The 23,147-nt window shown below is 36.9% G+C and overlaps 1 protein-coding gene across 1 annotated transcript in view; it reads left to right on the top strand.

Moving 5' to 3' along the window:
• The window catches only part of LOC120525679 (syndecan-1-like), a 31,319-nt gene extending 11,713 nt beyond the window's left edge, over positions 1 to 19,606 (top strand). Inside the window, exons 2-5 of the mRNA XM_039748181.1 lie at positions 12,813 to 12,882; positions 15,894 to 16,399; positions 17,847 to 17,961; positions 19,273 to 19,606. Of these exons, the coding sequence (XP_039604115.1) occupies positions 12,813 to 12,882; positions 15,894 to 16,399; positions 17,847 to 17,961; positions 19,273 to 19,439 (858 nt within the window). The 3' untranslated portion in view covers positions 19,440 to 19,606. The remainder of the gene's footprint in view (positions 1 to 12,812; positions 12,883 to 15,893; positions 16,400 to 17,846; positions 17,962 to 19,272) is intronic.
• Positions 19,607 to 23,147: the final 3,541 nt, after the last annotated feature.

The raw sequence follows: 23,147 nt of genomic DNA, 5'->3' as shown, positions 1-23,147 counted from the left end.
AGATCACATATACTGTACACCCACTGGATTACAGTTTTTTCTCTAGGATTTATGTCCTGGTTCTGTGCTTGCAAAAGCACATGAAAGAGTATGAGTAAGATAATGTCTTTAGTTTGTGGAGTGCTCCCAAATTCTACAAATCTTCCTTTGCATCATAATCATAACTGGAGGACAAAAAGCTTAACATAATACAGTGGGTGTATCTTGACATTGGTGATGTATTCAAATTCTGTGATGTGTGTTTTAAGTGTTGTAGTCTATTAGTTGGAGTTCCCTTCATCAGGGTCTGTTCATTTCGTGGATTATTTGTTCTGTCAGAGACAGATTCCAAGATTATTTTAAACTAGCAAAATACCTGTGCTTCGCAGTGGAGAAGTTGTGTGTTTAAAGAAGTTATGAAAAAGAAAAGGAGACATTTTAAAAATAACGTAACATGATTGTCAATGTAATTGTTTTGTGACTGTTATGAGTGTTGCTGTCATCAAGGATTTGATTATCATTTCTTTCAGTCAGGTTTGTATTTGGAGGATGTGGTGCGTTCAAGTTATATTCCGTGTTTGTCAACCATTGTAAAGATAACTGGTTTCATTCATCGAAGTGTTCACTACCCAAATTGGTACTCGTGAATCTAAGATGTTTAACAGGCATTCCCGGTAATAAGCTGTGGATTTGCCTGCGAATATTTAGCGGCAGAGTGTCTATGAACTTTATGAAATTTAAACTTAAGCTTTACACCTTGCTTTCCTATTAATATATCTATAAGGGCTTGTTCAGATTCAGAGGGTTGTTCCTTTCTTACTGCATCAATAAACTCGCTTCATATTCTTTTGCTGCCTTCTCAATTGTGTAATGCGCTCTTTGGAGGTCTTGCTTTTTGTGTGCGTACTGCGTTCACAGTCAATTCATGTGAGCCGCTCGGAGTACATGCATCGAAAGTTCTCAGCTGTAGTTGTGCGATCTTGCTATGTCTACGGCATTATTTAATGTTAGTTCAGACCCAGCACTGAAAAGTTTGTGCCAAACTCTATTCTATCCCTGACTATCTCATCTTCGTTTGCATAAGCACAGTCCTTCACCATCAATTTTAACTCCGTTACAAAGTGATCAAAAGTCTCGTTTATACCCTGCGTCTTCTCATTAAACTTCCTCTGGCGAAAAGAGTGCCACGTCGAAAGGTCTGGAGGTGCATGAGAGAGATAGGAGTACAAGAGAAATATGCGAGGATTGTCCAGGATATGCGTGAGGGAGTGAGGATTTTGGTTAAAAGTAGTGTTTGGGTAATGGATAAGATTCCACTTCAAGTAGATAGGTTTACTGATGATCAGAAGTTTGCCTGCAGGGAACCCTGTTGAAAAGAGGGGCTGAATTTAAATATCTAGCAACAGTGGTAGCCCAAGATGTAAAAACTACAGGCAGAGATGACCCAGTGTGGATGGAACAATCTTAAAAATGCATCGGAAGTATCATGTGATCAAATCAGGCAAATATTTAAAGGTAAGATTTTTAAGGTGGTGGTAAGACTGGAAATGATGTATGAAGTATTAAAGTAGTGTAGTAGCCAAAACTGGATGTGACATAAATGAGAATGTTGATGTGTGTAATAACAAGCACAGAATAGGAAATAATTGGATGTACAGCAAAAGTGGGAGCGGGATCAAACTCCAGGAATGTAGGTTGAAGTGGTATGGACCTTTGATGAGGAGAGAGTGAATTTGTGGGCAAATAGAGGGAAATTGACTGACACACAAGGAAAGAGAAAGCGAGGGAGGCCAAAGCAGAAGTGGATGCATAAGCTAATGAGAATTGAAAGAAACTATTGTGACTGGACGGAGGCACGGAACTGGATTCTATGGAGCAGGTTTTAAATCGCATCAATCCCACATGGAAGTGGAAAAAGGACCATAATAAAGAATTCATGTTTTCCACTTCAGTGGTTTGACATGTTAGGAAGTTGTTACGGAAGTAAAATTAAAAACTGTATTAAATTTTAAAATCCTTGTATCGCACAGAGGGAGAATTCTATGAATTCTGTACAGTTTACTATGCAGATTTTTTTTTATTACTCTCCCACCCCCAATTAGCAGCATTTATTCACTCTCTGCTTTTGCTTGTTTCCCATAGGGACTTCAAATAACTACACCAGATATGGACCACTAAACAGACTTCAGTTTATGGTATATGTACGAATGGATGTCTGTCGCCATACAAAACCATTGGAACATAGTTTTTAGGTGGCATTGATCTGGTCAGTCGGATGTAGCCCTCAATTACTTCTGAGATTGGCCACAATTCAGATATTATTCCTAATCCCTATAAAGAAAGTTAGAAAATGTATGCATGGTGTAACATTTTGGTATCATTCAGAGACTTGATTAGCTGTTTATAAACTGGAGTTTTATTAAATGTTAATAGCAATGAGTTGCATTCAAAAATGCATTCGTCTCTTGTTAGTAGAGTACATAATGCACATTAAGTAGCCCATTTAATGTTTCATTTTTGGCAGTGTTCTGCTATGTTGATTTAACTGGCCATAATTCTGTCATTCTTTAAACGGTGGCAAGCCCACTGCTGTGACTACCAGGTGTGTAATGCAAGATCCCCAGCTGTATTTTCCCCCTCCCTCCTCCCCTCCTCCCCGTTTTTGACAGGCAGATGTTGGTTGTCTGTTCTCTCTGCAGCAGTGTTGTACTTTGGGGTAGCGCTGGTGGTCAAGAACTGTTTTGGGCGATGCATGCAAAATGGTTTTCTCTGTTTTTGGTCCAGCATACAATGAAAGAATTGGAAAAAGGGTTGAGGGATTGGGATGAGAATGTGGCTTCATTTGCCATACCTGGGAAGTATTCATTCAGCTACTGACGCTGTTAGGCAGAATGTTAATTGGCTGTCAGAATGTGGCTAGCTAATGATACTTTGGAAACTTGAAACTGTGGTGAAATTTTTGAGGGAATTGTGATAAGTTCTCTGCAGTTCTTAGTCATGTAATGAATGTCCAGGGTAACCGCTGCAGTTAAGAGGCTGATATTGGAGTTATTGGCAATGAACGTTGCCTGTTGGGTATTTCCAATGTATTATAGCCTTAATTCTATTTGACAGCCAAAAATCCAATTTTTATTTATTGGATAAGTCTGTGTTATTGAAAGACAGAGGTCATCATAATTGTACAGAACATAGCTACACATCTCCACCCATCTAACAACCAAACCCCTCACACTAACTTGTGCTATATACTAGCCAGATACTAGAATGACCTCTAATGGCTCTTTGGAAACCATGAAGGCTTATGGATTTTAGATGTCTGAATGAATAGTGGTCTGCACATGCCTTCATAATGAAAATGGGTCCTAGAATGGAGCTGATGTTACTTTGAAAGAGAAGCATAAAGTATAGAGTTGTAGTAATGTATTTTATATTATAGAAGCTGTGTTGCCCGCCTCGGTTATAGTTTCATTGGGGTGTGTGTTTATGTAACCAAGAGATGCCTGAACGAATGTCTATCAAAAAAAATTACTTCCTCATTAGCACTGTCCGGTTTTCTTTGCACATTTTGAAAAAATATGCATCTCCATCAGCTAAACAAGTCCTGCTTTGTTCTTTTCAAATGTGGCTTGGCTCCCTCAGTTTGTAGTGTGGGTGTTTATTCCCCCCCTTAGTTTTAAACTTCAAAGTGCATAAAACCGATCATTGATTCTTATTGTGAACTTAATGTTGATGTACAGGTGAACAACAGTGTTGGCTTTTTCAAGAATGCAAAGCTATGTACTGCTTTGTGTCTGCACCTTTTTTTTTTTTCCTCCCCTACCCCCCCCTTGGGGCCTCATGTAGAACTCGCACTATAACATGGCGTAAGCACAAAAGCGGGAATGTGCGTATGCACAGAAAAATCCAGATGCAGGAATCTGTGCGTATGCAAACGTCCATGTTCTTCCACTACATAAATCCCAATCGGCATTAAAAGTAATGCACACGCCTGCTGTCCTGTCCCAACTCCTCCCAGATTTTTGCCTCTTTGAATATGTAAATCAATACAAATAGCCCTTATGCTCGGCGTTCTGTGAAAAGACAATGGCAAAACCATGAGGAAAAATAATATAAAACAATTTCGGCGAATACCAAGTGGAGGCAAGGAAAAACGTAGTCGTATAAACAAGAAAAGGAAGCTGATTGAGTGACAGTGTGTCGGAGAAACTGGAAAGCTCAAGTTCACAAAGTTGCACAGTGCCCAAAATAAAGTCATATATCAAAGTCGCCGTGAAAAGGCGAGTCATAGCCCACCATCCGAGTGTCATATGAAAACTTATTAGGGTAATAAGGAGGCAAACGTGCTTGCCTCCAATTCCTGTCGGGTGTGTTTTTTCTTTCTCCAATCGCCACACAATTGGCTCTGCAATAGACGTTAAGCCATCTGTAAGCTTATAACGCCAATTCTTCAAGACTTAAGGAACATTGAAATATCTTCGTAGTACATGTTTGTTCTATCCACGCCAGTCCCAGTGAAGCATACAGTGCGAGGCAGGAACAATCCTTGAAGGGAGCACCAGATCCTTGCTAGCGTAGCAACACCGTGTCCTTTAACAATATAGATTATTTAAATGAAGTTAGTTTTATCTGTATAATAAACATATTTTGCTGCATTTCATCATTAATGATATTGTCGTCATATGTAAATTTGCACCTTAAAGTGGCTCAGGTTGTGCAATATTATAACTGTCGCAAGTTTACAGTGAGGTAATTGTACTTACTGTATAAGTACAAACAGTTCTACAAGGAGCAGTTGATGGACTGAGAGCACGTATAGAGCTCTTGGAATGAAATGGTTTCTGAACCACGAGGTCTGTACAGGAAAGGTTTTGAAGCGTTTGCTGTGTGAGAAGCATTTCAAATAGAATGCATGGTTGAGGCAGTTTGTGCTTGATGCTGTATACCGATAATTCTCTTTCCGATCAGCTGCTCCGAGTGGTGCAGTGAGAATAATGTGGAAAAAGATGCTCCGCTGTGGCAATCCCTAATTGGAGCAGCTGAAAGAAGGTGCAGTGAGTAACAACACTAAAGCAACTATGATATTTAGAATAGTTTGACCATTCTGTGGACCATTATATTGTTAAAGGTTAATTGCAATCGGGTATAGTAAACTAATAAACAATATGCAGTTAATTTCAGTAAATTTTATAAAGCCACGTCGGATGTGGATCTGAAAAAGATAAACCACACAGGAACAGTAGCATGGCTTTGACTCTGGGTGCCGCCAGTCTGCAAAACCAAGTGGAGAACTTGCGTACGACAGGGTATGAGCTACCGTGGAAATGTGCATGGCTTTACGCCAAGTTTAGGATTTATACATGGCAATTTGAATGTGGAAACGTTTGTACGCAACATTTCTGGACGTACACGCAGTTTATACATGAGGCCCCAGGTCTGCTGAAGCAAATGACAATGCTGTGATTATTTTTCTGCTGTTTTTCAACAATGCTCATTTTTATCATGGGGACCCTCCCTGTTCTTGCTCATCTAATTGTGCTTAATTCACTAAAGGAGCTACCATCCCTGCTGTGCAAATGCCAGATGTTGGTTGTTAATGAATTTATATATTTAAAATTGTGTACCATGGACACCACGCTGAGAGATGCTGTATCCAGGAAAAAGTGAAATATAGTTAGTTGCATAAACAGGAAAAGTAAATCGTTTTCTCCCCCACCCGCCCCACATAGTTTACTTTAGGGCAGCATCAGTTGAAGCTGCACCAATATTAGGATGCAAAAAGTTCTTCTAGTGTCAAAGGCCAGGGTTTGAAAAAAAATATTTCCATTAACTGTAATGCACAATGATGGTAACTAATTGAGCTATGTTAATACACGTTACAGAATTCAATGTTGACTTTTTTTTTTTTGGGGGAAAAATGCAATACTGTGTTTTTTTTTCCTGTGTTTTAGCCATTGTTTTCACCGTGGCCAAATTTCCACTGAGCAGCCTTCTCCAGGCATGCACATGGGTTTTCAGTCTAAGGTTGACCTTTGAAACAGACTGTCGTGTGGGTGTTTTTTTTTTTTTTTTTTTTTTCCCCTTCCAGTAAGAAACAGCCAAATGTTTGTGTGCCGTGTGTCACAGCAATTCATTAATGGAGCACTTAAGCTGTGAGAGTTTGAATAGTGGAGATTTGATTATCTGCCAGTGTACCTGAAGTAAGTGATGTGAGATTCTGTCAGTGTTTTTGTTTTGAATCCCCAGTCTGTCAGATCAGGGGGGTATTTTTCGTACGTGGATTACTTGTTTAGCCGTATGTAATTGTTGACAATTTGGCCTGATCCTGGATCTGTCGGGTTTTTCAAAACTCTTGCTGGATGTGTTGTCATAGCAGCACATCCAAATCCTCAAACCTGCTCGGAGCAGGTTTGTTTTATGTAAACCAGGATTAGCTCACACACTTAATCAGTGTCCGTGCTTGGAATTCATTCAGTCATGGCTTCACCGTTCATGAATGATCAACCAATTTATATCGGTGCGCAAATTATAAAAAGAGAATTTCATATAGAGAGGGTTTTGTGCAGTCGGCAAGATCCTTTATTGCTCCTGGAGGAAATTTTATTTTCAAAAGATACTGCTTTAGCCGAGGGGGAATATTGTACCTCAGATTAATTCGCACCTTATATTCGAAGTCAAACTAGGTGAAGTCGGGCTGTCACAACCACACAGACAATATGCATTGCCTTGGGAAAATCTATCAAAGTGTAGTTTGCTAGGCAATTCGTAAAGGCTGTTTGGCTCTGAAATATTTCCTTCGGGTTTACATACTTTTTCCTGGACACCTGCGTTTGCAGACAATAAAAGAAGCGTTTCATGCCATTGCAGGTACACAGGCAAAAACACCCACAGTTCCATAAAGAATCTCACGATCAGCCTAACATTTCATTGCCCAGAATTTCCAAATGTGATTGGGGCACATGGGACTGATCAGAGTGGAGTTTGATCAAACATTTGGAAAATGTACCTCTCCTCCTGATAATCACAGTGTCTTCCTCAAATATTTGACCTTCGTCAATATCTCGTTGGTCAGACACAAGTTTTAGGGATATGACATTCCCTGCAGCTGACCCAATTAAAGAAAATGTCCTCAAACAGGGCAATGGGCATGTTGCTGGAGAGCCAACTCTTCTGCAGGGGTTAGGTCAGGACCATGTGGACCTCCACCTGTGTGGTGTGGGGTGTTTTTTTTTTTTTTATATATATATGTGTGTGTGTGTGTATGTTTGATTACTCATTGATAGACGGTATCCTTGATATAGTTTACTGGGATCTTCCCAGATTCTCTAAAGACAACCGTATTTAAACCCCTGCTAAAGAAAAATGTTAGTCATCCGTCTTAAGTTAGACCTATTTTCTAACTTGCTGTTTTTGTACAATTCTGGAAAAAGCAGTTTTTAACCAGTTAAATAAATAATTTGATAAACGTGCCATTTTTGATAAGTTTCAGTTAAGTTTTAGACCAAATCATGTCACAGAAACTGCATTGGTTAAAGTAGATAATGGCCTGTCTGTCAGTGCTGATGCAGGCTGTATCTGTTTTTCATTCTATTAGACTTTAGCACAGCATTCAACATTATAGACCCCAGCATTCTTCTTAACCAATAGGTGGGTCTCTCTGGTAATGCCCCAAATTGGTTTCACTCTTATTGAATACAGGAAATTTTATTTATTCTGTGGTGCAAGGATCCATGATATTTTATATGGTGTACCATAAGGATCTATTCTGGGCCACCATTTTCAGCTTGCATGCTCCCATTTGGCTAGGTTATCTCAAAACACGAGGTCAGTTATGCAGACGCACAGATTTACTTACCTGTAGCACGCAATGACCTTCACTGAGCCCTTTTGATCCAATGTGTGTACTGTATTTATTGTATTACTGAATTGATGTAATTTTTCCTAAGCTAAATAAGGGGGGACCAAATGTTAATTTTGTTGGGAGTAGTGAAAATCTTGGAAAGAAGCTTGAACCATTGGCACTCCAAGTCCAGGTTGGAATTTAAACTTGGGTGTGATCATGGACTCTAAACTTTAAATCGCACATTAACTATTTTAATAGGACTTTTTTTTTTTCTTAAATATTTTAAAAAGTTGGACCTCGTACATTATCCAGCACCTTGCAAATGTTAACTTTTACTGTAATGCTCTCCTAATAGGGATACCCAAGAAAGACATCAACCGGTTGCAGTTTGTGTAAACTGCAGTAGCTAGAATCTTAACCAGGAAAAAGAGAATCTCTGCACATCTTGCTGGTTTTAGCATTACATTGGTTAACCGTGTCCTTTAGAAAAGATCTTAAAATCCTGCCAAAGGTATAAAGCTCTGAATAATCTTGCTCCATCATGTATTGGAGTGCCCGTCCCCTTATTCCCAGTCATAACTTTTTGGGTTGGTTTACACTGGTTTGTTTAGAGAGAGTCAAGCATTCAAGCTGTGAGGCAACCTTTTGCTGTCATGCACCTAACATTTGGAATACTTGACCAATCGAGAGATGCCAGGGTAATACCATTGATCAAATTAAATTGTTTTTAAATACCCAGTTTTTCAATTTGGGCTTAATTCACTTGTGTTCTAATAGATTACATATGCATTGCATTATCCTATACCTCATGAATGTGCTATCATTTATTAATCCTTTTCTCAGTTTTCTCTTCCGGTTTCTCTGTCATGCCAACACCACCTGATCACAGTACTATGCAGCTTCTCATGATGATGGAATGAAAGTAAACTGTCCACAAGACCAACTACATTGATTTGACTAATATGAGTTTTTAAAAAATAAGACTAACTTTTAGAGCCTTGTCGGGTAGCATGCCCAGTGGGGGCTGGGCGGTCTTTTGGCCTGGAATCCCTGCAGGTGGTTTTTCCGTCCTTCCTGGCTATCTGACTGTGGGATCAAACTTCTTTTGGTTTAAATACGTTATCTTCAAATTAGGATTGTATGACTTTTACAGTTGTTTATGTAAGTGCACATTGATTCCTTATTTTTTTATTTGGTTATACTAGGGGGCTTTGCCCTCTGCTTGCTTCGCTCGCCGACCCCAGTTTGTTTTTCTGGATGCACACTTTTTTTTTTTTTTTTTCTTTGAACTGTTGCCATTTCATTAGTTTTATTTCAGAACTTATGTAAAAACAATATTTGGAATCTTTTGAGTCCCAATGTGCTGCATCTTTGTAATGAGGTCAGTGAGACATGTGTTTAATGACTGTACCATAATTTAGGATAGGTTTCTCTGTTTGGAATTTCAGCACAGACAAAATGATCTACACCACCAGCAGTTAAAAATTTATTTATTTTTTTTTTTTTTGCAAAGTAACCAATAAATGCATGTGAGGTAAACTCCGTTTTTGAAATTCTCTTGACTTAAACTTCAAAGCCTTACAATATTTACATCTGACATATGTCCATATACCTGTATTCGATCTCTATTCAACTTTGTTATTTCTCGGAGTAATTTTCTCTTTGCGCTAATGCAATGGTGGTGGTTTTTTTTTTTTTTGGATACTGTCATTTTTTCTTTTCTGCTTTCATATTCTGTATCTTATCCTGCATGTGTTTCTAAGACTTTCTTTTGAATTCCGGTTTTCATTATCTCTAACTTGTCCTGCATGTGTTTGGCCCCTTGGTTTTTTTTTTTTTAAAACCTCTTTGACGTTTTACTTTGTTTTCTACTCTTATTTCTGACCTCACTTTATCCTGCTTTTGTTTCAATGACACCTGGGGCCTCATGTATAACGCCGTGCGTAGAACTCGCACTATAACATGGCGTAAGCACAAAAGCTGAAATGTGCTTACGCACAGAAAAATCCAGATGCAGGAATCTGTGTGTACTCCGACTTCCACGTTCTTCTGCTACATAAATCCCGATCAGCGTGAAAACTAACGCTCGTGCACGCGCTTTATGTAACGACCCAAATCCTCCCAGGAATATGCCTCTTTGAATATGCAAATGAATATAAATCGCCCTTAAGCTCAGCCTTCTGTGAAAAGACAATGGGAAAAGCACGGGGGAAAAATATAAGAATTTCAGCGAATACCAAGTGGAGGCAAAGGAAAAACATACTATTTGTTCAAATAAACCGTGGTATAATCAACAAAAGGAAGTTGATCGAGTGACATAGCGTGTTGGAGAAACTTGAACGCTCACCTGTACAAAATCGCACAGTGCCGGAAATAAAAAGTCGCATATCAAAATCGCCATGAAAAGCCGAGTTGTAGCCCACTGTCTGAGTGTCATATGAAAGCTTATTGGGGTACAGAGAAAAAAAGGCACACAGTATTGGAAAGCACAAAATGTCAACTTCAATCTCGACATTTCCACTTTAATCACATAGTTTGTTTTGTCATTAAAGTAGAACATCATAAACTTCATCTTAAAATCGTTTAACCAGTTTCTCAAATCACATCGTAATTAAAGTAGCACGTTAAATGCTTTGTTTTGTATTTGATCTTCTATGTGCTCTGTGTGTGTGAATCACTACTTGCTGCTTAAACCGGCTCTCTTCCTCCAACTGGACACAGAATCCATTACATTTGTGATATTACAGCTCTCTGAATAACTAAAATACTGAGATGTATACGTGATGTCATTTTCATGATAGGAGTTAAAGCACGTTATTAAACATGTGTTTCACTTCGATGAAATTTTATTGCAGCAGTACTCGGGGCGGCTCTAGGCTTGTGGTGGCACTGGGCAGAGGAAGAATCGGTGGCTCCTTCGCCCGCCAATGTCAGTAAGGCAGCTTATATACGGTGGATGGCCACGGTTATGCAGTGTCTGCAACGGACGCCTCGTGCACATGACACAAGCATTTAACTTTTGCCGAAATTTAGTCTCTGCGTTTTTAGCTGTTTGTTTTCTCTTTCTGTTTTATATTCAATATATATTAGTGTAGCAGTCACTGCAATCGGTGCTTTTCTTTCCCCAAGTAACAGATCGCCACACAATCAGCTCTGTAATAGAAGTTAAGCCATCTGTAAGCTTAGCGCCGATTCTTCAAAACGTTTAAGGAACATTGAAATATCTTCGCAGTACATGTTTAATTATACTATCCTTCACGACACTCCCAGTGAAGAATATAAATTATTTAAATGAAGTTAGTTTTATGTGTATAATTTAATAATCCTATTTTGCTGCATTTCACCTTAAAAATAATATTGTCATCATATGTAAATACGTGCTTTATAAAGTGACGCAGGTTGTGCGATATTATAACTGTAGTGCAAGTTTACAGTAGGGTCATTGTACTTATAAGTACAGATAGTTCTACAAGGTGCAATTGATTGAGTGCATTTAAAGTCCTTGGGATGAAACTGTTTCTGAACCGCGAGATCTGTACAGGAAAGGCTTTAAAACGTTTTGCCGTGGCTGAGGTAACGTGTGCTTGAAGCTGTATACCGATAATTCTTTCCGATCAGCTGCTGCTGTGATTCGCACTCGGATACAGTGATATAAATACTCAAGAGTCGTGTAGTCAGAGTAATATGAAAAAAGATGATCCGCTGTGGCAACTCCTAACGGGAAGAGCTGAAAGAAGAAGAAAAATAAGGTTCAGTGAGAGTAACAACGCTATAGCAGTTATGGTATTTGGAATACTATGGCTATTCCCTGGACCATTATATTGTTACAAGTTGATTACAATCCAATGCATTACACTAATAAACAATATGTGGTTATTTTCGGTGTATTTATAAAGCCGCGTCATGAATATGAGTAATCACGCAGGAACCGTAGCATTGCTTTGATGCTGGGTGCCGCCAGTCTGCAAAACTGAGCGGAGAACTTGCGTACGACAAGGCATGAGGTACCGTGGAAAAGTGCGTGGCTTTACGGCAAGTGTAGGTTTTATACATCACGATTTGAACATGGAAAAGTTCTTACGCAACATTTCTGTGCGTACGCACCGTTTATACATGAGGCCCCTGGTCTGTGGTGAGTAATTTCCGTTTGTTTGCGGTACTGGGGGAATTTTTTTTTTAGCCTTTCGAATTTCAGTGCTTTCATAATCTCTAACCTGCTCTGCATGTATAGTGCCAACGTCCGAATTGGACATGCTTCTCCATCCCCCAATTCCACTAGTTCCGGGCTGGTGATTACTTTCCTTATTTCTGAATTTGCAGCTAGATTTTTTTTTTTTGTCTCTCCAACACTTTTGTCTCTTCTCCACGCTGCTTTCTTCTTCGCTTAGTCATCTGCATTTCATTTATAAGGTATTGTCCTTTATATGCGCTGAGAGCTCAGGATTTGTGAGTGCTCAAAGAAAAAATACGACAGTGTGTTGCTGCCCATGCTTTTATTTGGTTGTAAGTAGGGCGTGTCTTGCAAGAATCTTGCGTTCTACATCATCGCAAGACGGTCCTGGGTCAATCTCTTGGTACAAAGTCTCATGTTTGGCCACGGAGTGTCTCGCGGGGACCTTAATCTCTTTAGCCTCGCAGGTCTTAAGTTTCTTTTGTGATCTCCAGGATCTTTTTTTTTTTTTTTATTATAATAGAGAGATGTAACTCTCTTAACTTGCTGTTTTTTTTCTCTTGTAAACTCTTTTATATTGAGTAGAGCACTTTCAGCTGCTTTCCTTGTATGAAAAATGTCCTATGGAATTAATGTTACTGTCAATCGTTATGCATCAAATCGTCATGTTAAACATCCTTAAAAAGCAGATATGTTTATACAGAGCTGTAATAAGAGTGGATTTTTTTTTTTTGTGGCTGATTTTTAAATTACAGTAGCAGAACAGTGCAAAATAGTAAAGGTTTAATTGGCTTTTTTTTTATTTTATTTTTTTTTTATTAGGATTTAATTCCCCCTGAAGACCTGGATACCTCGGGAGATGATTTGGAGTTTTCTGGGTCTGGAGAAGAAGGTATTTAATAATTTCTGATTTAAATGGAGTCTCTGTGTATTGTAAAGTTTCTTTTAAAGAAAAGTGGTTATGTTTAAACTTGTAAATGTCTGTCTGACAAGTACACGTGAGAAACTGTATGGAATTGGTTTTCTTGGAAGGTTTTAAACAATTTTTTGTAAGCTGTAAAGACACTCTGTGTGTATGTGTATATATGTATATATCTCTATCAGAGTTTAGTTTTATTACTGGTGTGTTTTGGTGCTAACCCAAAATTATTTTGGTTTTATTCTATTTGGGGTGTTGATACTGGTTTGCTTAAAGCTTTGAGTCTTAATTTTTTTTTACTATAGACCCTTTCAAAACACTTCATAAATATTAGATACTAGCGATTTGTTGCCCGATCGAATCGGGCTACAATTCTACGCTTGTGAAAACCATATTTTCTCTGCAGAGGAGGAGAGAGGAAAAAAAAAAAAAACAAATTAAGTCCTTGAAATGATTTTATCATGGCACCGATTTGTGGTTAAAATAGAACTTTTCGCCCGCCACAAGGCACGGGCTGCATTTGCGGCTGCTCAAGCTTCTTCAGTCGCTTGTGCATGGATGGCACGATTTCTGTCAGCGTTGGTAGCATTCTGTAGCACATGTTCTTCATCTGTCGTTTGTGTCCGATTTGCACGATTTCTTTCAGCGTTGGTAGCATTTGTAGCCGTGCAATCATCTATTTGTTGTGCTTGTTGTGTACGTGTGCTCGCATTAGCAAGTCTACATTCTGCATCAGTCATGTGACTTCGTTTCCTACACATCCTTCCCGCGGCCGCTGCTCTTGTGGTTGCTTGAGGTTTTGCTGCGAACACCATATGTACGGATAGTATCAAATTATATATAGGGATAACTTGAAGGTAGTGGTAAAGCAGGGAATTTGTTCCTAAGCCCTTTAGGACTCCATGGGGTCATTTTTCGAGAGGTGGTACAAGGGAGTCTGTTTACCAAGTTTCTGCATGACACATCGCAGATTTCATAAACTGTTAAATTACTGAAGTTTAATGTGATGTCTGTGTATGTATATTTTTTCAAATGTTTAAAATATATATATATATTTATATATAATATATATATTATATAAAAAAAATTATACACAACTTGCATCCTTTGCATATGTATTTTTTTTTGTTTGAGTTGAACAGGGTTCACAACAATTAACTGATATCAGTCTTGCAGTAGACAGTGTCTGCATGCATCTAACATTTTATAAGATTGGAGAATTTTTGTTGTAATTGGACATTAAAAATTATTGACAAGTGCTTCCCTTCATCCGCCCCCAAATGGTGATTGTAAACTTTGTAACTGCTATGGCAGTGTCTTTTGCATACTCTGTTATGAAGGATCGACCAGTACACAATGTAATATTAGTTTTATACAGATACTTTATCAAAATGTGACTTTACATTAAACTTTGAATATGTTTAGTGTATTTCTTAATAGATTCGAGGCTGGGGTACATTTTGAGATCCCACAGACTTGAACAAATATACTGTTTGTTTGATAATATCGTCCCATTAGTCTTAAGAGCTGAACTCTGCAGCTTTAAGGTTCAACAATTATGAAGCCAGTAACAGCAACCCAATAACTTGGAAGTTGACTAAATTTTAGTATTTTGTGAGTTTTGAGTTTAATCTAAAAAGTGAAGTCCCAACTCCAAAGAAACCTCAATCAGATGTAATGTCTTTATTAAATCATTACTAGGTATGTTGTTGGTAGTTTAGTTTGGGAGGGGTGGGAGTGTTTGTGTTAAATTTTAGACTTTAGAACCTGACACCTGATTTGGGAGTAGTGTTTGGGGTTGTTGTGGTGTGGGTTTTTTTTTTTTTTTTGTCCTCCCAAAACTGTCCCAGCTACAGAAAGGCAACGGTGAGTTTTATTACTCCTTCTCTGATGTTTAACATGATTAATGCAACCATAAATTCCTTGTGAATGTAGTTATTGGTGTATGTATTGATTTTACTTGTTCATATTTAGACCAAAAAATCTCACATTTTGTAGTTTGCTACATGATGGAAAAAAATTAAGATTCATTGAAGTTGTATCTTATTTACTGCATATACAGTCATATGAAAAACTTTGGGAACCCCTCTCGGCCTGCATAATTTACTCGGTATGAGGCATCTAGAGGCTGTCATATTTGCAAAAGAAGGCTCAACTAGGTATTTATCTCTGTTGGGGTTCCCAAATTTATGCACTGGTCTAATTTTGTTATAATGCATATTGCATATTTTCTGTTAATCTTTCTGTTAAATATGTCACTGCTGAAATACTGTTTCCATAAGGCATGTCATATATTGAAGGGAAGTTGCTACCTTGAAAGCTCAACCAATAATATACAAAAATCCAAAGAATTAAAAGGGGTTCCCAAACTTTTTCATATGACTGTATTTTGGTATATACATGCCATATACTGCAATTGTTGCAAATATGGAAAATGTAAAGTGCTGGCCACTTTTGTTTTGTTTAACTTGTTAGCACATTGTAAATGATTTTCTAATTTTTGGTGTGGAGACGTTTGCAAAAAGTATGGGTTCTGCCTTCTATGTCGTCTGCATATGGTATATTTGACACTGCCACCCCTGCACATTTTAGAGGTGTTTTTCTTCAGTTTTTTTATAGATGGGGGAAAATGCCCAATATTTATGTTGGTGTTGGGGGTGTGTGTGTGGTGGGTTTTTTGTATCTGCTCCAAACGCAGATGTTTAAAACATGAACTTGTTTTGCACTTGCCCATCTTTTTTCCTTTGTCTATACAACCATTAATGTGTCTCCTACATTGTTCTGTAACCTTTCAACTATGACCAAAATAGTTGCTCATTCCCAAATCATGTTTCTGAATTGAACAAATCTGTTGGTATATTAAATCAATGTAACTGAGTAATCTTGACTTACATTTTAGCATGTTTATCTGTTTTGTACTGCTTGTTCATTAGGTATGGCTATTTTACTAAAAAAAAAATTTTTTTCCCCCCTCTACAACTTAGGTCTCAATGTAGACTATACTGTTTCATCTTTGACTCCGCCTTTTACTTCTCCAAATGTATCTACAACAACCATTGCACAAACCGAAGAAAAGGAAGTATCCACAGTGTTTCCATTTAATCCTTGGCAGAACGAGCTTAATTCCACTATAGCAGATTATGTACAGAATTCTGAAACGACTAACCTGGCAATAAGGGAAACCACTTCACAATCTGTGTTTCAACTGAAAGAAAAAGAGGGCACCATTAAGAGTGTTGCTTCACCGTCTCCAACCACAGAACATTTGGATAGCTCTAATCTGGAATCCTCATCTTTGACTCCTGGTAACTTACCGGAACATCCTTCAGAAGAGGACATTGAAAAGCGCACTGAAAGCATTACTTCAACTACTGAAGCAACAGAAAATGCTAATTTTGTCAATGTAGAAACTGACTTGGAACACACCTCAGTTGCACCTGAGCTTAACAATACTGCTGAGGACCTTTTTGTCCAAAACAAAATCATACCGGTATGAAAATAGATTTGTTACACATTGATACATTTAATAATTGGAAATATTTTAGAACAATTCATGTGGGAATCCAGAAAATATGATTTTGATCTTCATTTAAGGAGCATTAGTAAACTCTCGACATGTAACTGTATGTGTGTGTGTGTGAGAATCTTCCACATCATAAACAAGTGACATACACATTAGTTATTTAACAAAAAATATTACCACTGAAGTTTAAACATGCATTATTTTATATTTCAAAATTAGATACTTTTTGTTCACATAAACCGTTCAGCATTAGCTCTCATTCATGTTTGTTTTGTTTTTTTTTTTTGTGTGGTCTGTATCCAGTTTTGTGTTGCTTAATGATCCCTGTATTAATCTACAAATAAGAGCCTTAGGTGATTTAATATGGAAGCTTAGTTCAGTAGCATCTCTGGAGTTTTGCATGCCCAGCCACTCTTAGTCAAGTTTTGTACATACAGTATCTATCTTACAGCTGCTTCAGCAGTCTGTTTTCTGTGACTTTTCACTCTGTATAAAACTGTATGCTGCTTGGCTACATCACAGAAGCAATAGCCACAAAACAGTTTTGTTCTAAATTCCTTCAGATTCTTAGAGTATAAATTGTTTAATTGAAATAATAACTGCATATAAATATTCAATCAAAAAACTTAAATGCTTTTTTAATTTTTTTTATTTTACATTTTTTTAAATGTAGCATTGAGAATTTTGTGCTGTGCTATATATGCTTTACCCCTACCATTATTTTATTCTGTCCAGTGGGTAGACATCTTATTCATCTGGGCTGGGAAAACTGCATCAGGTCTATTGTAAGCTTTACTTGGTTGTGTAAATTTACTAAGCCATGTAATAGGTTTCAATTCTTGAGCACAACATTTTTATTCTCTGAAGACTTGTTGAAATGTAATAAATATAGATTAAGGGAGCCAGATTTCAGAGGCAATTTACATACTGTAGATGCATAGTAATCTGCTGTGAATATTTGATGTCATAGTGACTAATTTTTTTAGGACTATTAAAGTGGTGGTATTCACACTGCTTGGCTGACTGTCCATAGAATTAGTGCTGTTTGGTATTCAAAAAAAAAACAAACTTTCCACCTCCTCAAGCTTGCAAACTGCCCAAAACCCCTCCAGTCAAGTTTTTACACAAGTTTCTGTATCAGCAGTGTGAACTATCAGACATTGTTGACCACTATGCAGCAAATGTGTATGTGTGTATATATGTATGTGTGTGTATTTATATTATATTATATTATATTGTGAACTTGAACCCGAACACAGACGGGTGACCACAATATACAATTTTTTTTTTTAAATATGGTTTAATAAAATGGATAACTAGGCTTTATTACTGCATGATTATGATTGCCAGTATCCTTAAGGGACATAACATATTATTGCTTAAATATTGTTGTTTTTTTTTTTTGTATTTAAAGAAAGTTGCACAATTACCAGATGGTAGCTTTGCCTCCGCTACAGAGACTGACCCTCCTCTTTCTAAATCTGAAGAAAATACTCCTGGTTTTCTGGAGAGGAAAGAAGTTCTTGGAGGTAATGGAAATTCATAAAATTGTGATTTTCTTGTATTAGCTTTAAAAAAACTTTTACCATGAAAAATGGTTATATTTAACCGATAAGTATTGATTGATTTTTGTGTGGAGGAAATTCTTTATTAAAAAAATCTGAATTTGAAACGATGTTCTTTAGATATTGTGTCAAAATGTGCAACAAACATGGATCAGCATGTAATTTGTAGTTGGTATGGAGCAGCAAGATTGTATGTTCTTTACTAAAGCAAAGTAAACTTTGTATATTCTGTGGTACTTGGTTTGTCCATTAAAAGCTTCCCCACGAGAACTGAACTAAAAAAAAAAAGTGCAATCAAAGGCTGCCTTTTGGCTGGCTTGATTTATACTGTAGAACAGCTATCCGCCCCAGAAAAAACATGTGGAAAGTGTTCCTGGAAGTGATGTATAAAGACTATTCAGCGCATAAACTTAAAATGACAGTTTGTTGTACCAGAGCATGTCTGTGTAAATGGCTTTATTTTAAAGTTGATCATTTTGTCAGCTACTTTTAATACAAGTATAGTTGTTAGTGTTTTTTTTTTTGTTTGTTAAATACAGAAGCATGATCTTTCAAAGTTTGTGTTCCGACTTTGAAAGTTAACCACTTTACCAACTAAGGATGCTTTCCTACTTGAATTGGTAAATCCCAGTTCAATGGCCTGTAGGGGTGTTGTGGGTGTTTTTAAATGAACTTTCACACTTTATTTTGAATATTTAATATTTTTTCTTTAAATCCAGTGTGTAACTTCCAATATTTTTGAATCGGTGTCTGAGAATATATTTTTAATAGACTAATGGCGAAAGCCTTTTTTATATATAATTTGTTTTCAGGAGCTGCTTGTGAGGTTTTTAAAGAAATGCCAAAAAAAAAAAAACAATTTCTATTGGACGGCTGATGCAGATCGCTGATTGTTACTGGATCAGCCCACTCCCCCTACCCCCCCCTAAAAAAAGACTGATTGTAGACTCCTTAGTTTCTAATAATGAGAGGGATATTTGATTACTGGGATGGGGGTATTCAGTTCCATCTTTAATTTGTCATGCCAGCTTTTGCATCAATAACTGCTTCAATCATTTGGAGTGAGTGTGTACTAGCTTTGCATGCAGTTTTGCCTTGTTCGCTGTGGCGGTTTTGTTCATTTGCTCCAGGTAAATTTTGCTTGTTTAGGTTAGTTTTTAATGTGAAGTACAGTTTTTCAAATTGTCTGAGATCAGAGTACTGACTGGGCTATTGTAGAATATTCACCTTTTATCCTTGAGCTATTATCATATTCATTTTTTTGCCTTTTTACAGGTGTCATTGTGGGAGGAATTATTGGCTTGCTTTTTGCAGTTGTTCTGGTTGTTCTAATGGTTTACAGAATGAAGAAGAAAGATGAAGGCAGTTATGCGTTGGATGATCCCAAACATTCTAATGGAGGTTATCAAAAACCACACAAGCAAGAGGAGTTTTTGGCCTGAACATGTGCAGATATATATATATATATTTTTGAGGTTTTTCCCCCCATCTGTTTAAAATTCCCATCAACTTGAACTAGTGCCTTTTTATGTACATATAAGGACCTGGGTTTCCATGACTTTTGGATTTTCAAAAAACTAAAATACAAAGTAATGTTTCATTCACACTAGCCTTTTGTTATGTGTTTTGTACTTTCAAACCCGAATGTATCAATAGTAAAACTTCATGAGGGGTTTGTATGGGGTTTATTTATTTATTATTTTTTTTTTTTAATACTTTTTGCTCTTCTCCCCTCAGTTGTTCTTTCTTTACTTCTGAGCCAGTCCCCCCACCATATTGGGGTTGTGTGGGTTTTTTCCCCATTTTTAAGTTTGATTTACCCTGAAATAACTTGGGTTTATGAATATATAATTTGTGGAACTATTTCTGTTTGGATAATTCATCTCCATAATCCACATCAAGCCTCTGAAGTGCAGTTTTTGATCATTTTGGGCTGCACATGTTCGTTCATGCTGCATTCCTATGATTTGTATTTAAACTGACATTTTTTGGTTAGACGTTCAGTAAGATGAAGGTGTGGGGGGGTCGGTGGTGAAGAATAATTTTCCCATTACTGAATTGTTACCTGTGAAAATAGAAGTAAAGCATTTGTGAAAGAACATGGACATTTCGGGACTTGTGGAAGCAACTGAGAAACTTGTAGTGGAACAAAATGTTACAATATTGAAATCCAAGTCTTTTTACTACGTGTGGATTTCTAGTGACAATTTCCTTACCACTTCAACACCAGCAAGGTTTGAGGCATGCTTTTTGAATGCTTAAAACGTACTCTTTCAAGGTGTGTGGTATGGGGAGTGTGTGTGTGTGTTGTAGCTTGATCTGTAATTCAGTTTATAGTTTAATCTCATTTTTCCTAAGTCCCTTTTCAAACATCCAAGTATTAAAATGGAATTTGTTTAAATTGTAGGTACAGCTTTTAGTTTGTTAAACATCTGTGTGGAACACTCATGTTCTTTGATTTACTTAAGAACATGTAAATTAGCATTGTAATGTAGTTTGTGTATATAAGAATATTCTGTGCACTGCCTTAGGTATTTGTGGGGGAAAATCCATTTTGTTTGTGATTTCTTGTGGTGTGTTTTTTTTTTTATCATTTAAAGCTTAACTCAAAGCAGTTTGCTGTCTTTAACAGATGCAAGACTTGTCTTTTCAAAAAAGACCTAAGCTAACCTGTAAGCCAAAAAGGCCCAGTAAGTGGGGCTCTAGTTTGTACATTTAGTGCCTTTTGATTATGTAAAGCAGATCTTGCAAGCATGTCATCTAAAATCTATCCATCTGGAGCATTTGGAAGATCATATATAATAGCAAACTTTTAATTGGTTAAGCAATTCACGCTTGAAAAAAAAAAAAGATACTTTGCTGAAAGGAGCACTTTCAAAATTTTTTTTTTTTTATGGGGTGGGGGGGTTAGAGGTTTATAGAATATTGTTTTTAATCAGTATATCTGGTTAATACTGTAAATATTGTATTCACTATATATGTTAAAAGACTGAAACATTCAACAAATGTTTTCATTTTAACCAGCACATTTTGAATTTCCCTCTGACTTCCTTTTTGCTGATTGTTAGTGCATATACAGTTAATTTTCCTTTAATTTATTTTATTTCAAACAGTCTACTGTGTAATTTAAATTTTACTGATCTATCTATGCAAAAATATTTAAGGGATTCTAAAATGCCTTTAAACTATTTTTTTTTACTGTACACTGTTTTTCCTTTGTACTAGCAGTGGTTCAGACTTAAAGTGGCTTCAGTAGATTAAGATTAGTTGCATTAATGTACACTGACATTAAATGTGAAAGCAGGGTTTTACACTTAATTCATCAATGAACTTCCACCTAGCTGGACTGTATGTAGACTGGTTAGTTTTATAATAAGTTTCCTTTATAGCATGGATGGGAAAGGGAGTTCCACCCATTTTATTTCTGGTAAGTAGTTCTTTTGATGATGGCTGTTTTTGTGAATAATTTCATCAAATATTAAATACACTTGGTGTCAAGTCTATCCACTAAAGAATCTACCGTGTAAGAGGTATACATATTTCCCATTTAATTTTTACTATTTTGTATCTTCCTGTTATTGTATTACTGCTTTACCCCCAGTATCACAGAGTGCATGCCTAGATACAACTGGACAATCTTGTCTACTCTTTGTGGTCCTAATGAAATTTTGCTCTTGAGGGATTTTTTTTTTTTTTTTTCCCACTCATTCTAGAGGCAAGTTTCAAATTTCAGTATTTATGTTGCAGTGTTGGTCATATGTAAACTGTACAATAGTTACAAGTGTATAACACATTGTACATGTTCAATTTCTTCCATTATTTAGATTTTCTGAAAATTTTGTTCAGATGGAACCCATACTGACTGAGAAGAAAATAATAAAGTAGCTGACTATGTGCAGCAGTAATCAGTAATGTGTGGTCTGTTCTGTAAGGCTTTTTGCCACCTTCAAGCACCCATCATATTTCTTGATCTAATGTCCAAACTGATTGCCCTCAAAGTGTATATAATTCTAATAAATGCATTTTAACTACAAATGTGCTCTGTTCCTTTCTTTTTAATACATCTGTATTGCTATTTTTAACTAAAGCTGTTGCTTTCAAGTATCATAAATTGAGAAAGTAACATTAGCTAGATTTTTCAACACTTTTTCATTCTTCAGAATGTCCATCTACCACGGAGGTGCTAAATTCATTCTCTCAGTGTTGCCTAATAAGCAAACCCTAACATGGAAACTTTCCAGTCTGTTACCAGGTAACCATACAGAGTAGGCTTTTCTTTCCCCAAATTTCCTGGAAGGTAATTGCTAATCCATCCTTGTTCAGGTTTCACTGGAGGAAATGTCAACGAGTCCCCTGATCTCGTATGAAATGCTTGTACTATTAATCCTGCTTTTACTGTGTTGGTTTTTTTTTTTTTTTGTAAGTGAAATTCAAAATCTATGCAATTTTAGAGTGCTTTTTTCTGTAACTTTCGGGTTTCAGTCCTTGGATACATTATCGGCTCTTGTTGAATTCTATATTCTAATAAATCTGTTTATTTGTCTGCACGTAGGCTTCTGGGCATAATTAAAGTAGCTTGAGCTGGGTGGCAGTATTTGCACCAAACCTACATTTACACATTGATATAAAACTCTATAATCTAACATCTAATAAAGACAACCGTTAGAAGCTTGATTAGTGTGGTTGTATCATAGATCTAACAGTAAAGTGTTTAACTGGCTGTCTTCAGCAAATCTAGATTGGTCTTCTGATATTCTTATAGGGAGCGCTTTAATTCTTTGTTAGTACTTTGGCCAAAACCTTGACTTAATTCAGTTAGTGAAGTTGGTCTGTATGACTGCACAGGGTGTTTAGTGTCCTTCCAAACAAATCTATACCTGGTGTAAATTATGGCTTATGAGGTCCTCTTTAGCACCATTAATGTCATGTTTGAATCTGCTAGTTTGCCAGACATCCTTATGTAAAATTCTAATGTATGATAATCTGAACCTTCAGCATTTCCTGTTTGCAATAAATTTGTACTATCCTGAATATCAAGCCTTGGTGGTTTGTCCAGTTCATGTACAAGCAGTACAGTACAAGCAGTTGTGCAAGATTTATCTAGAAAAACCATAACCCAGACATTTTACTTTTATAGTCTGTTTAGAAAC

Source organism: Polypterus senegalus, chromosome 3 (assembly GCF_016835505.1).
Source record: "Polypterus senegalus isolate Bchr_013 chromosome 3, ASM1683550v1, whole genome shotgun sequence".
NCBI lineage: Eukaryota > Metazoa > Chordata > Cladistia > Polypteriformes > Polypteridae > Polypterus > Polypterus senegalus.
This window is presented reverse-complemented; position numbering and strand designations above follow the sequence as displayed.